This window comes from Acomys minous (genome assembly GCF_964271855.1).
Source record: "Acomys minous genome assembly, chromosome: 11".
Taxonomy (NCBI): domain Eukaryota; kingdom Metazoa; phylum Chordata; class Mammalia; order Rodentia; family Muridae; genus Acomys; species Acomys minous.
In genome coordinates this window covers 8,597,506-8,611,790 of record NC_140492.1, presented here as the reverse complement: position 1 = coordinate 8,611,790, position 14,285 = coordinate 8,597,506, and the positions used below count along the sequence as shown (strand labels likewise).

The 14,285-nt window shown below is 46.5% G+C and overlaps 1 protein-coding gene across 9 annotated transcripts in view; it reads right to left on the bottom strand.

The window, feature by feature from the left end:
- Positions 1–14,285, bottom strand: part of TIAM1 (TIAM Rac1 associated GEF 1) — a 361,545-nt gene that overhangs the window by 86,112 nt on the left and 261,148 nt on the right. For all 9 annotated transcript variants that reach the window (XM_084800521.1, XM_084800517.1, XM_084800515.1 and 6 more), the window contains 3 exons: positions 13,154–13,326; positions 3,131–3,355; positions 1,809–1,994 (listed from right to left, as the gene is read on the bottom strand). In XM_084800521.1, the coding sequence (XP_084656647.1) occupies positions 1,809–1,994; positions 3,131–3,355; positions 13,154–13,326 (584 nt within the window). The remainder of the gene's footprint in view (positions 1–1,808; positions 1,995–3,130; positions 3,356–13,153; positions 13,327–14,285) is intronic.

Sequence of the window (14,285 nt, the reverse complement as noted above, 5' to 3'; positions counted from 1 at the left end):
CTGGCAAGGGTGCACAGACACTGAGCTTTGTATTGCTGAACAGCCAGCAAGAAACAGAACAAAGGGACAGAAGCCGACTTAGGGAACTAAACACCATTTCCCAAGTAACTGAGCAAAACTCCCTCACAGTTACCAACTCCGCCTCTTTGATGGGGCAGAGTTAGTTCGCCTGTCACCGAGGAGTGCATACATCATAGACATGCAGTTCAATGGCCTTTACTTACCCGTTTCAGTGACATAAGCTCCAGTGGCTTCTAAGAAAATAATCAAAGCATACACGTTTGAGGTAGAAGGTAAAACGACATGTCGTCACCTTCTGTCATGTGACAGCAAAGGGGAGAGGGATGTGTGTACTAGAGATTGGCAGGCCGGGCCTCACTGAGATAAACTCACCCACTAATAAAAATAAATAAATAAACGCTTTTGACTGGGGCAGTCTGTCGGGAGTGAAGTGAAAATTTTTGTCTCATATTTTCCCCACACACAGAATAAATATTTGGCTATGTTAAAAATTAGTGCTCATGTCTACAAGTAACAGACCTAGGCCATGTCGGAAATGAAAACAGGGTTCAGGGCTTAGTCCTCCCTGGTCCAGTTACTACTTAGAAGAAAAACAAAGACATAAGAGCCATGTAGAGAGGCAAGTGAGCAGGCAGTAACAGGGCTGGAGTTAGCAGAAGGCAGGTTTAGCAAACTCTAGAAATTGGTATAAATAAAGCCTCTTTCAAAATGCAGATCTCAGCCTAATTATTCAAAGGACCACACTAATCTATTTACAAAGAACACAAACGCCTCAGACTGAAACACACCTCAGATTTCAGTGGAGGGCACAGCTGACACTCAGCTAAGACTTCCCAGGGCAGCTCTGGATCCTGACATTAAGATGGAAATCCACAGCACATGTGTTATGCGTGCGGTACCATTATGAGCGTGCTGACCTGGATGGGCTAAAACATGTTGCTTGTACACTGCCTGTGTCTCTCCTTTGGCAAAAATGGGCCCAAAGGTACATATAGCTATTTGTAAGTTAGCAAGTACTCAGAATTACGGATTGGAAACACGGCACACACACACATACAACCTGCTGCCTTAGGGGTCAGACAAAAACCTCCTTCCTTAGGAAGACACGTGTTCAGCTACGTCGTCACTAAAACCTGGCCCTCCTCTAACACATCGTACATTTACAGCCATCACACTATGACAAAGTGAGACCTCCACTCTCCACAAAGATCTGTGTTTAATGTAAGGCGTGTGGGGGCGGGGGAGAGCGCGTCTATACATGATTGAGAGAACAGATCTACGCATGAGGGGAAGACTCTGTTCATCATTTACATAATGCTAATTTCTTTTTTAGCTTTGCCAAAACTGCCTAAAAACAGCATCTGTCTGCCAACAGACGCTGCAGTAAACATACGTCAAGACAGCACCTCTGTGGGGCTGGGTGTATGTGGCGCAATGGTAGAGTGCTTATCTAGCTAAGCATGCAGGAGGTCTTAGGGTCAATTCCCAACACCACAGGGAGGGAACAGGCTCAGGGAGTGGGTGGGGGTGGAGGTGGGGCAGGGGGAGGGAACAGTGCCTTTTGCATTTTCTTTCCACAATAGTTTAAGCCCTATCAAAGGGGGTTTAAGTACATTTCCACGCAAGTTCAAATAAAATTTTGCATTAACTGCAAAGTAAAGACTTTTTGGAAATCTGTTCAGGGCACCAAACTAGGCAAACAAACACTTCAGAGATTGCTGCCAAGTCCTGCTCAGGATTAAACATTAAGATGAGTATTTTTCCAAAATCCCTTTGCTTCTACTCACCAGGGCATGAAAAGATGAAACAGAGAAGATCCCAAGGCGGCCCATGGCCACCTTCGTCGGCCGGCTTGCAAAGGCGAGCAGCCTTTTGGGGTTCGGCAGCTCCCCTCCCTGGAGGCTGGCTAAATAACAGCGGAAACGGAACAAGTCCATCTGGAACTGCTCGAGGTTCTGCTCCCAAACAAAGATCTACAGCAGCGGAAAGCAGGGCGAGAAAGGTCAGAACGGGTGAAAGAAGTAAAGGTTAGCCACCTTCTTCTGCAAGAATCTTGCAGATCTGCTTATTGTAAAGGTACCAACTACAACTCTAGAGGGTAAGCAACGGGGTCCTAGAGCTCGTAGGTCTATGTTCTCTTCTTTTCACCCATCTGTAACCACAAACTCTACCAAACCTAAAGGGCACTGTTACAATTACAGGCATACAGAGCACCTCCATGGGGCAACCCTTCAAGACAGGATGCCAGGGATGGAGGTGGGGGGCACAGCTAGGTTCCTTTTAGAACTAGATGGAGGAAGTGGCATCCAACATTGCAAATGTATTGACAGTTGCTACACTGTTGCTCACTTTACATGGTTTTTTGCTATGTGGATTTGCCATGTGGCCAACAACAGAAAGAAGAGAGCAGAGGGCCCTGTGTACCCTGTAGCTACAGTGACCACGTACAAACTTTTCTCTTGTCATTATTTCTTAAACACTATAGCTCAGCAATTATTTTCATAACATTCCCATCTATTAGGTATCATAAATGATCTATGGATGAGTTAAAATGCATGAGAGGATGCATAAGTTATGGACACATAATGTACTTTTTTTTAATGTAAGGAACTGGGACATACACAGATTTAGGTCTCTGCAGGGTAGTAAGGGATAGCTGTGTGGCTTTTAAAAAATGCCTGTCACTTTCTTACATTTAGGGTTCTAAGTTTGCTGAGGAATCAGCAATAAACCCTCTTCACCGATTGGCTCCGTGATAAGGAGAGAAGGCAATCACAGACTTCGAATTACACAGATTCCCCAAGAGTCAAAAGGATCGGAAGGAGCCGGAAGGCTCTTCTCTCCGATCTCTGCCTTCCATTCAATGTCAGATTATTCCCTTTAGCTCACAACAATCAACTCTGAACAAAGGGTGAAGGAAACTGACAAGTCACAATAAAGAGTCTAATAGTCTGGGTGACAGGCTGCTGTCATGATAATGGAAGACGTTTCAAGATTCCCAGACAGGAAAGAAAGAAAGAAAGAAAGAAAGAAAGAAAGAAAGAAAGAAAGAAAGAAAGAAAGAAGGCCTCAACAAATCTGCTGAGCTCCAAACACACAAGCTGGTCACCTGGTCCAATATGGTCTTCTTCTTCTTAGAGTCGGTGACTGAGGACAGCTGCATCTCGCCCATCTTCTTCATCTTCTCATCCATGTCAATCTTCTGTTCCAGTTTCTTCATTTCTGACTTGAGGAGGCGGAGCGTGTCTTCCTTGTGGTGGTGCCTTGCAACGGCAGCTGCGCAGGCAGAGTGGATGGCGGTGATCCAGTTTTCCAGCTCTGTCTGGCTGGTGGTCTGCAGAAGAGGCAGCAGGGAGAAAGCTGCTTCTTAGACGCTCACAGAAAGTCACAGTGTGTGTCCAGGGAGGCAGTGTCCCCGAGGCAAGGTATCAAGTGTAGACAGACAGGCACACGCACGCACACAAACACACACACACACACTTCTAGAAATCCACAAAACAGAGTCCTGTCCCCACCCACCCACTCCCTGCCCCCGTCAAATGGCACCCTCAAAGAAGCCACATGTTACCCAACATACCTAAGAAATTCTCTTGCTTATTAAGCAGCTGAATCAAAGCTGGGGTTGGGGAAGAAGGTCCAGGCAGCCAGGACCAATAATAGTACATTAGGGGACTCCAGGAATGCATCCCCGAGTAGGAACCACCCAGCAGCCATTCACAACTACCAACAACTTGTTGAAGAGCAGTGGGGCTGGAGAGATGGCTCAGAGGCTAAGAGTAGTGGCTGCTTTTCCAGAGGACCCAGGTTCGCTTCTCAGCACCCACATGGAGGCTCGCAACTGCCTATAACTCCTATTCCCAGGGGATCTGACACCTTCACACAGACATGCATGCAGTCAGAACACCAATGTACATAAAATAAAAATAAATAAATTGCTAAAAAGAACACTAAGATGACACGTGACACACACCAATGGACAGGTGACTTCCAAGTGGGAGCAGTATAAGACAAAGATGCCCTGAAAGGCAAAAGTGGTAAAGTTTGGAGGCAAAAATTCATGTAGTAACTTGTTCACAAATCAAGCCAGACCCAAGCCTGGCTGAGGAGCTGTTGGTATCTGACACCTGCTGGGAGAGGGAGAGTCAGTGCTTTAACAGTGACACCAGGGTTATCAACCACACTCCAAGGTGAGCAGGCTCCACCCCGAGAAGTAGTCTCCAACACAAACTGGACTTGGTGGGTTAAAGGGGGGATGCAGACATGGCAGACAGATGGATGGACAAACAGACAGGTGGGTGGGGAGGGAGGGAAGAGGGAGGATGTGGGAGGAGTTAAGAGAGGGGAAATATTATCAAAATAGGTTATATATAATTACTTCTTAAACTAGGAGATCAATCAGGAAATATTTCTAAGTGTGGAGTTGCTAGACTTTTCTAGTTGCTTCTACAAGCCCAAATAACTCAGTACAGGCCTGGGGTTTATCTCACCTGAAGAACTGATTGGCTCAGTCACTAAAACACTAGGGTAGTTCTCCCCTCCCTTTTTGGGCATTAATCTGTATTTTTACTTCACTATCAAATTGGCTTACAAACAAAATTCTTTCAACAGAGCCTCACACAAAATTCTTTTATCAAGGCCCTACCCCAGTATATTATTCCATGGCGGCTGAGAATGGAAATTTTAGTCAAAGGACCACTGAAGCTATCACTAGTCATTCTGATTCTGAGAGTTTTTTATTCCTCCAAAGAAATGGTATCCAATATTAAAATGTTGCCTTGCACGAAAGCCAGCTTACAAGCCTGAAAGATCTGACAGTTGTTGTGTTTATAAAGAGAAACAGGTTGGCAGTGGAGAAAGACTGCAGTCATCTGCACACGCTCATAATGGAACAGAAGCAGCAACTGGCAGACAAATGGAGTTGATTTGTGCGGCCTGAGTGGGGGGAGAAGATGAGGGAACAACATTAAAGCCACAGGTAAACTCAGAGGGAGTAAAAATGGGAAGGAGCAGCGTGTGTGTGTGTGTGTGTGTGTGTGTGTGTGTGTGTGTGTGTGTCTGTCTGTCTGTCTGTCTGTCTGTGGGTATGGGTGTGTCTGTGGGTGTGTGTATGAGTGTGTGTGTATGTGTGTGAATATGAATGTGTGTGTATGAGTGTGTGTGAGTGTGTCTGTCTGTGTGTGTGTGTGTGTGTGTGTGTGTGTCTGTCTGTCTGTCTGTGTGTTTGTATGAGTGTACAGAAGCATGCATATTCACTTGAAGTATTTAGACTTATCTTCCCTTTACAACCTTTTCCCTTAGAAAACACGGAGTTCAAGCTCCACTCACAAATCATGAAAGGACAGACCGCTGCTGGGGCCGATCTGCTGTCTGATCTCTGTACCTCTCAGGAGAGGCTGTTTCCATAGACTGTGCTATTTTTCCTGATTTCTCTTGTTTACCTAAATTGGTATTAGAGGAAGGTTAAGACAGCTTAGGTGACTCAAACTCTTGATCTTTTATCCTTAGCCTCCTGAATGATGAAGAGATTACAAGCATGAGCCACCAAGCATGGTTATATTTTTATTTTTGTTAGCAAAAGAATCACCTAGGATGGAAAAGTAATAATAAGGATTACTTTCTAAAACAAAAACAAAACAGTAACGCCAGTGTTGGCAAATGTTGAAAGCAACGTGAAGCCCCATGCACTGCTCCTTTCTGGCTGCTCAGAATGAGCATAAAGGCCTCAGAAAGCAGTTGAGTACAATGGACTGAATTTGGGTATATGAATGCCAGCAGCGCACTAAATGAACTCACGATATAGAACCAGCTAAATATATTCATATGCTCAGCAAAATTAGTGTGCCAGAATACACACACAGCATTTAAAAGAAATATTTTTTACTTTCATGTTTTGTTTTGTCTGCATGTATGTCTGTGCATGGTGTGTGTGCAGTGCTGGGGGAGACCAGTAGAGGGCCTATGGTCCCCTGGGGCTGGAGTTAAAGGAGACTGGCTTCTCCTAAAGACCAGCACCTGGTGACACCACAGGCTGGGGTGGAGCTGGGGCTGATGGAGAGCTAGTTAAGTGGCAGGCACCGAATTCTCCGGTGGGAAAAAGAGAAGCTATTCTGGAAGTAGACGGAAGCAACGTGCTACAACAGGTGAATGCGTGCCACAGTACCAGATCAGGCAGGCACCTATGCAAACGGCTAAGACAGGATTATTTCATATGAAAAGGGAGCTGGGGAGGGGCACAGCTGGGGAGACACGTGCACACAGCATGAGGACCTGAGCTTGAGGCCCAGCACACGTGTAAAAAGCTGAGTATGGAGTGCATGCGTGTAATCCCACCGCTGGGAGAGAACCCAGGAGAACGCATACTTGATGGTCAGTGTAGCCTACTCTAGTGAGAGAGCTCCAGGTCAACCAAAAACCCTGTCTCAAAAAAAAAAAAAAAGAAAAGGAAAGAAAAAGAAAAAAGTGGGTGGGGCAGAGAGGGGGGAAACCTGGCTGTCCCTTGGCTTAAATACACACAAACGCCCTGGCACATATATAAAAAGAATAAATAAATAAAATACAGTCAATCAAAGAAAGAGGAAAGTGTCAGTCCTCCAGAGCTAGAGAAACATGTGATGACAGGTTTATGAAACATTTATCCATCAGCCCGTTTAGCCACTAAGCATGGCTCTGCCATCTAACTCCAAAAACCTGTCAGTGGCTGAAGGCACTGCCATTAGTGAGAAATTTTGCTGCTGCTGCTGCCCTGTCTAAATAAAACAGCGGTCCCTGCCATTCTCTGCCATTAAGCCGGATCCATTTCTGAGCAGAACAATTCACTAAATGAGCTTTGGAGCAAAGTTGGTCCTTCTGCAGCGTCACAAGGGAACCCTGCATTGGGAGGAAACCTGTGTGCTGACTGCTCTCAACAGCTGCTTCTGTGGAGAAAAGTCGTGGGACATGTCACCAGCCCACAGGCTTAAGAGTTCCGAGATGACCATAGCAGACTGCCAATTTAGTGCAGTGGAGTCCAGTACGGCCTCTCCGCATTCTGGCACTTAGAAGATAGTATCACCCTCTTACAGCAGGCAGGTGTTGTCAGAGGCAACAGAGTCCAGCGGCCACAAAGGCAGGAGGGAGGGACCACCCACACCTGCCCATACCTCCTGGCCCACACCCTCCTGTACCCCCTGGCCCACACCCTCCTGTACCCCCTGGCCCACTGCCTTCCAGCTATCACCTACATCATATAACTGACAGTGGTCAGGTAGAGAGAGTGGTTGTGTGAATCTTCTGTGGACGCTATAAATACTACATGAAGTTCAGTGAGAGGGAAAAGAGAAGTTCTTGCTAACAGATAATCAGAAAAAAAATGTATTTGCATAAGAGCCCCTCTGTGCACAGAGATATGACGACGCTCAGGGTTTCGTTGTGCATTTAAATAGACCCGGCTTCAAATTATCTACTTCACGGAGGGCCCTCAGCCATCTCAGATAATCAGTGGTTTACGTGAGTGGCAGGGAAGGGAGGTGCATTGTAAACTGGAGAAATGACATACTAGAAAACAAATACCATATTTGGGGAACTAAAATTTGGGGTAAGTTGAGTTGATAGAAGCACAAGATTAATTCTACAAAATGTTAAACTTCTATCTTTAGTTTTTAAAAGAACAAGAAAGTGAGGAACGGAAGTACCCATCTGAAGAGGCTAGATAAAACGGAAGTCCTGCCTGAGTTCTTCGAAGGTCTTTCCTTCTTGGTCATATCCATCCAAGAGCTTGATTAATACAAGCCTTAATTAGTGTGTATTTTTAATATCTGTTAAGGGAACTTAACATGGAGATTCTCCTCCCACACCGGATGTCACACACTGGTGCACACACTCTCGCTCTCTAGCTTCCTGTCCCCAGCACTTTATAGAAGGGGAGTTGAGTACAGGAGCCAGGCACCAGGGAAGCGGGAGCTGCTGGCTGCAGACAGGAAGTGCATGGACGCCAGCCCCGTAAATGCAAACCACAGGACTCATCGCTGGCAGCGTGAGGACCCGAAGAGAATACGTACAAAAGCTGTCAACCGAGGACCCTGAAAAGAAGACCACTGGCGTCTATCTAGGCCATGAGAGGGCTGACCACATGGCAGATGGTGGGCAGGCAGGCTGAGGTGTCTCCTGATTACAAGGAGCAGAGCCTTAGACCACCAGGTATCAGACACAACCTCCAGTATGAAAGTCAGAGAGAAGCAACGGAGACTTAACCCTACGATGTCCTCAGAAAAGCCAGGGACCTGAAGCAGGAGCCAACAACAGTACCTGGTACAGTGAGAGAGGCGCAGGCGGTGGAAAGAATGGAGGTGCGCCACGCTTGTCCCAAGTCCAAACCACTGACACTGGCCTGCGGTAGGCTTAAATCACACTCCCGGGTTTCCTCTCGGGGGATCCTGACACGTTAACAGAAGCGTATGCCAGGCCACTGATTTCTGGCCCTGTGGTACACACTCGCCCTCAGGGGGTGTGAGTGGAGTTCCACCCCAGCCCTGTGCCTCCGGAGGCCCTCTACTCTGAAGGGCTTTCCTTGAGGATTTCAGTGTCCCCTATGGCTTGAATATATGTCCAGTGGAGACCCATGGGCCAGAGGCAGAGCCCTGCTGAGTGCATGAATGTTCTTAATTTCTGCTCTCCTGAAACAAGAGGAGATCATCAAATAGATGAAGTGCACGCCCCTGCACACCCCTTTTTGTACACCCCACCTTCCCTTTCACTTCCCAGCAGGAGCTGAAGTAGAATATGCCTCCACCGAAAGCCGTTCTAAGCTGCAGCCTCGGAGCAGGGTTCGGACGCACAGTGCTGGGAAAGGAGAACTTAGAGACCGCATCAACACGCCAACTGCCAAAGCAAAGGAAGACCCGAGATGTAGCGAAGGAGGCTGGCGTTCCGATCTGTCCTGACACCAGCAAACTCACTTCAAAGGAAAAACCCACAGCGACATTTAAAAGAAATTAGAGCTCTGTCTTTGGTTTTAGGAGGGTAAGAGTCGATGGTGGGGAGGTTAAGGTACCACAAACTCAGAATGGGCTGACAGTATCATGGAGATGGACATGAAAGAACCTCAGTGCAGGCTGCACAGGAGGACAGTTGGACAGCCCAAAGAGGAGACGTGGCCACCACCTGAAGGCCTGGTCACACACCAGGCTGAATTCCCAAACAGGAAAACAGCAAGAGTCATCGGCACAACGAAGAACTCTCTAGGACTCAGCACCAACTAAGAAAGCTGATGAGTGGGTGACAAGCTGGGAGCTCCCGGCCATGGGTGTGAGGGGTGGCCAGCAGACAGGTGGACCTGCAGGCGGGACATTGCAGTTACGATGCCGAGAAGGAGGGGGGCTGACTTCAGCCTGTGTGAGTCCCTTTTCTGCAGAGTCTACTCGCTGCCTTCTGTAGATGACATTCAGGTTTCCCCCTAACCTGCTACTCCCGTCCTGGACATCCCATCTGTGACCTCTGTGACCTTCCTAAAGTCTGACACCTAGATGAAGGATCCCCAAAGTCTGATGAAACTCAGAACCTCTCCTTATTCACAGTGAAGCCATGTTTGACTTCTGTAATAAGATGGTTAGGAGGAGCACAGAAACCTCCCCTACCTGTTTCTTACACAAATCAAAATGTTGATGATGCTGGCTGAGAATTTACTGTCTGTGAGACACCCAACCCAGTTACCCCATTTAATCTGTGTCTCAAGAGAATAGTACAGATAATGTCTTTTCAAATCTCCTTTTTTTGTTTTTGTTTGTTTGTTTGTTTGTTTGTTTGTTTTTTAGACAGGGTTTCTCTGTGTGTACCCCTGGCTATCCTGGAATCACTCTGTAGACCAGGCTGGCCTCGAACTCACAGAGATCCACCTGGCTCTGCCTCCGAGTGCTGGGATTAAAGGCATGCGCCACCACCGTCTGGCCAAATCTCCTTTTAATACACACAAAGTATCATTTTTAATGAGTTTTTAAAAATATGCAGGAAGTAGTCTAGTAAAAATGATCCTCTAAAGGACAGAAAAACATACCAAGAAAGGGCAGTCCTCTGCTAAAGTCAGTTTTCTCTTCACTCCTTTATGTATCTAACCACACAGGCTCTTCTACTCAACCAAGCATCTCTCTCTTGCCCTGTCTCGTAGCTATACTCTCTAGGCATTTGGTACAGGAATTCGAAACCCACGTTGTGATGTTTCCTGCAAGTGTCCGAGCTGTCAGGAATCGCGGCATCCTCTAGGAGTAGACGGCTGAGAGCCGGGGAGGAAACTGGACTTCGTAAGTGGTGGGTGCTCGCTGACATCAGTCAGAGGAGAGAGCTTTAATTAAAATAGTTTAGAGGCAGGAGATAGAGCCGCACTCCACACACAGCATAAAACTTCTTCTGTATCAGCTGCTCCAACGTTCTCCCGCATTCCCGCCCCCACTCTTCACACAAAACCCCTTTTCTACTTGTGTGGGTAACATGAATCTCTTTTCCAGGGCGACTGTGTGGGTATCTGGGCAACGGGGTCGGATCAGCAGCATACAGGCTCTGGAAACTGTGCAGTGAATTGAGGCCTGGGGCTGAAATAACCTACAAATTATTTCCATAATCACGGCTGATCTCCCTTGCTTTAACCTCACCCCTCACACACAGGTTTCTTTCAAATGCGGCCCCTCTGGAGTTATGTGGATTACAATAAGTAGATGGTAGAAAATGCCGTCATGGATCCCAAACAACAGTAATTTCCTCTGAAAAGGTTCATTTTGTCCTTTATCCCACATAAGTAGCATAAAAATTCCCCATAATAGGAAGACAGAGGTTTCCATGAATACGGTCTTATGTTGCTACGAAAAGCATTTTATACGATGTGACTTACTGGGTAGATTCCACTAGCAATTTGATGGCCACATAAGTCCTTTCAGCAGGAATTCTTAGCAGAGGTGAGTAAGGAAAATAACAGCAGGCCTTGCTGTCTGTCAGGTTATCGTCTTACACGTGTGGTAAGGCAGGAATGGCCCAAACCAGGCTGCCACTGACATGAGAGGAGCCAAGGAGTGGCCCGACTGTTAGGACCAGAAAAGGATGGTCACTTTACTGTCACCCCTGCTTCCAGTCTAAAGCAGTCTTAGCATCACTGGTGCCACTGGAGGAACAGATGGTGTGCACTTAGACAAGAGAAGGCTGTGGGCAAAGAGGAGCTTGGGGTGGCTGCACCCTGATACTCAGTGTGTGCCCTGGTGGCTGCTCCTGCCTTTCTGAGCATCGGCTTCACAAGTGGGGTGAACAACCCAATCAATACATTACAACAAGCCCTGGGCGACCCCCACTGTGGAGCACTTTCAAGATAGCTATAAGACTTTAAATCAGTTCACTGCAGATGCATAAAATAAAGGACAGCATTTCTAAAGAAACAAAGTATGAGACCAATATTAGGCTGTTGTATCACTTAACTTTTTGTTTTTTGTAGTGTGGGTAGCAGTGCAGGAGGGGACCTCTTGCACACTCTACACACACTCTACCAACTGAGTCTCATCCCCAGTCTCATTGAGTGTTGGTTTCTAAAATATTCCCTTGCTTTCAAGTTAACATCCCTTTTTATAGTGAATCTTTTGAAATTGCACAGTTATAATATAAACGGAGAGTAAACGAACACTCTTTTTAAAGAACTTCATATAAGTGTTGATGGCTCAGAGGTTGAGCGTGCTTGCTGCTCGGGACGGTTTGAATGAGAATGGCCCAGACAGGCTCATGGCTGTGTGCTGAGTCCCCAGTTAATGAACTATTTGGAAAGCATCAGGGGGTGTGTTACTTTGGAAATCTCAAAGGCCAAGCCAAGCCCAGTGTCTCTATCTCTCCCGGCTGCCTATGTGCACATACACTTAATTTTGGGCAGAATAAACCCAATAAATGATAGTGGATCACATTGTAAGCTATGTAACAACAAAGTCATTACGGTGACAAAAGAGAAGTAGCTCATCACAAAGGTAGAGCGCCTATGACAATGGCTTCTCTCTGAAGCTACGGAGGCAGTGGGAGAGCATTTTCCAATGCGTGGCAGAATGATGTCAAGTTACCCTATTATACCCAGAAAAACTATCCCTCCCCAGTGAAGCACTGGCGAGATGGCGTTGAAGTAAAGGCATTTGCATCAAGCTTGTTAACCTGAGCTTGATTCCCAGAGCCCACATGGTGGGAGGAGACAACCGACTGCTGCAAGTTGCCCTCTGACCTCCACACCCTTCTCCCAATCCTACATGCAAAGAACGCAAAACTGAGCTGCCATTACTGGTGTCCACATGATTCCCCCAACCAACCTGCAAGCCTTTCCCTTAATAAACTAACGAACAAAGGATAAATCAAGTCCCTCTCTAATAAACAAGGGTGGCGGCTTAGATGATAAAAGCCATATTCCTTCTACTTGATAAGCAGGCTGGTGCGTGCACGTGGGTGGCAGGTAGCTATGGGGTGCCTAGGACTCCTATTCCTTGGCCTGGGTGGTGCCTGCGTATTTACTTTGTGACAGCTCCTGAAGGATGATGCATTTGCTTTCTGTGCATCCAGCCTTCCCTGAGGCCCCCATCACATTCACAGAATAAATGGGGGAAGCCTTCCTCATTAAAAGCACAAAAAGTTCCTGCAAACTGAAACGATTCACTATAAAAGGAAATGTTAACCTTGAAGCAGAGAAGTATTTTTGTGAAACAATTAATGGTAAGACTTCAAGAATGCTAGATAGAAAAGTTCTGGTAAGCCGAGAAAGAGAGACTATTTAGGGACAACCAGTCCTTCCTGGGATGTAATTATTTTACCTTATGATTAATATTAGAAGAGAACATATTATGATTTTAAAAAAAAGTTTGACAGCTCAAATCACACCTAAGGAGCTCATGCTCCTGTTCTGAGTGCGATACAATGCTATTAAAGCCAAGCCAAGAAACCTGCGAGTGCACATCCTCAAACCCAGCGCACACTGCTCTTGGGTCTCACATTCAAACTTTGCTCTCATTTCTGCAGTTCATCACAAGAATTTATTTGTCATTTACCACTTTTGTCTCTATCATAAAGAATCTCATGTCATTTTTAAAGAGGCAGACTGAGTCCTTGGGCAAGATAGGAAAGAGAGCCCCCTGTGCAATGGAGGTATCCCACAAACCTGGAAGAGGAAGGCATCACCCAGGGAGTTGCTGAGGCAGAAGACAAAGTCCTTCTTGGGGTGCTCAGGCACAGCCTGCACAATGCTGTTCTCCACCCAGACAGCGTGCTTGGGGACACTGTTGTGGTCTATCCCAGACCTGCCGTCACTCTCGTAGAAAAAGAGCGTGCAACCTGAGGAAACAGAACGGGGCTTCATGTGAGTGGTTCTGTGTGGTTGGTCAATGAAAGACATCTAAAGAAAACTGACACTAGTCATCAGGAAAGGGCTGAACACTAAAGTGTGTAAACAAACAGGGTGCTGCTTGCTTGGTCTCGGATGGCTCCACGGAAAAGTAGAGATTCTGAGTTGCGGCTTCTGAAGCGGCAGAGGGACCGTTCGTGCACACCTTCGAGTTCTCAGCATCCTGCTCTCTGTGTCAGAGAGCTTAGTTACAAGCATCCTTGCGGGCAGGTGTCCTGCCATATACCTATAATCTCAGCACTTGGGAGGCAGAAACATGTGGAACTCTGTCAGTTTGAGGATAGCCTAGTCTACACTGAGAGTTCCAAGCCAGGCAGGGACCCTGACTTTGCTTTCATACGATACAGACTTTTGGGATATGCAAGCCCAGTGGTGACTATAAACACTGCTCAATATATCCCCCAAGGCTAGCATGATCAGGACAGGAAGACGGACAGTTACTTCCCTTGGCCTCTTGTGATGAACAACCAGAAATTCTAAACAACAACAACAAAAATGTACTGTGGATCTGTACCCTAGGTGAAAAGAGTGATAGTGGATTTGGAGGTTTCTAGGGTAAGAAAAGATATATTTGCAGCTTCAGATGTGATCTATAATCTTTTTTTTTTCTGGAATAAAACTATGTTCTATGCTTTCTAAAATAGGAAATGTGAGGAACTCATAGGAAGGTCTTGGGGAAGACAGAACCTTGGCCCATCTTTAATTGTACTGTATCAATGAGACAGAAGCAATAGAACCAACTTGGACAGTCTGTGAACTACCTCCATCACTGCCAGGACGAGAAGCTCACTATAAGAACAAGTCCTCGCTTGGCGTACATCCTCAGCTGGTCCACAGCGCTGGGCAGCTACAGGACTCAGCCACAACTTCAACACGGGCTACTCAGGCT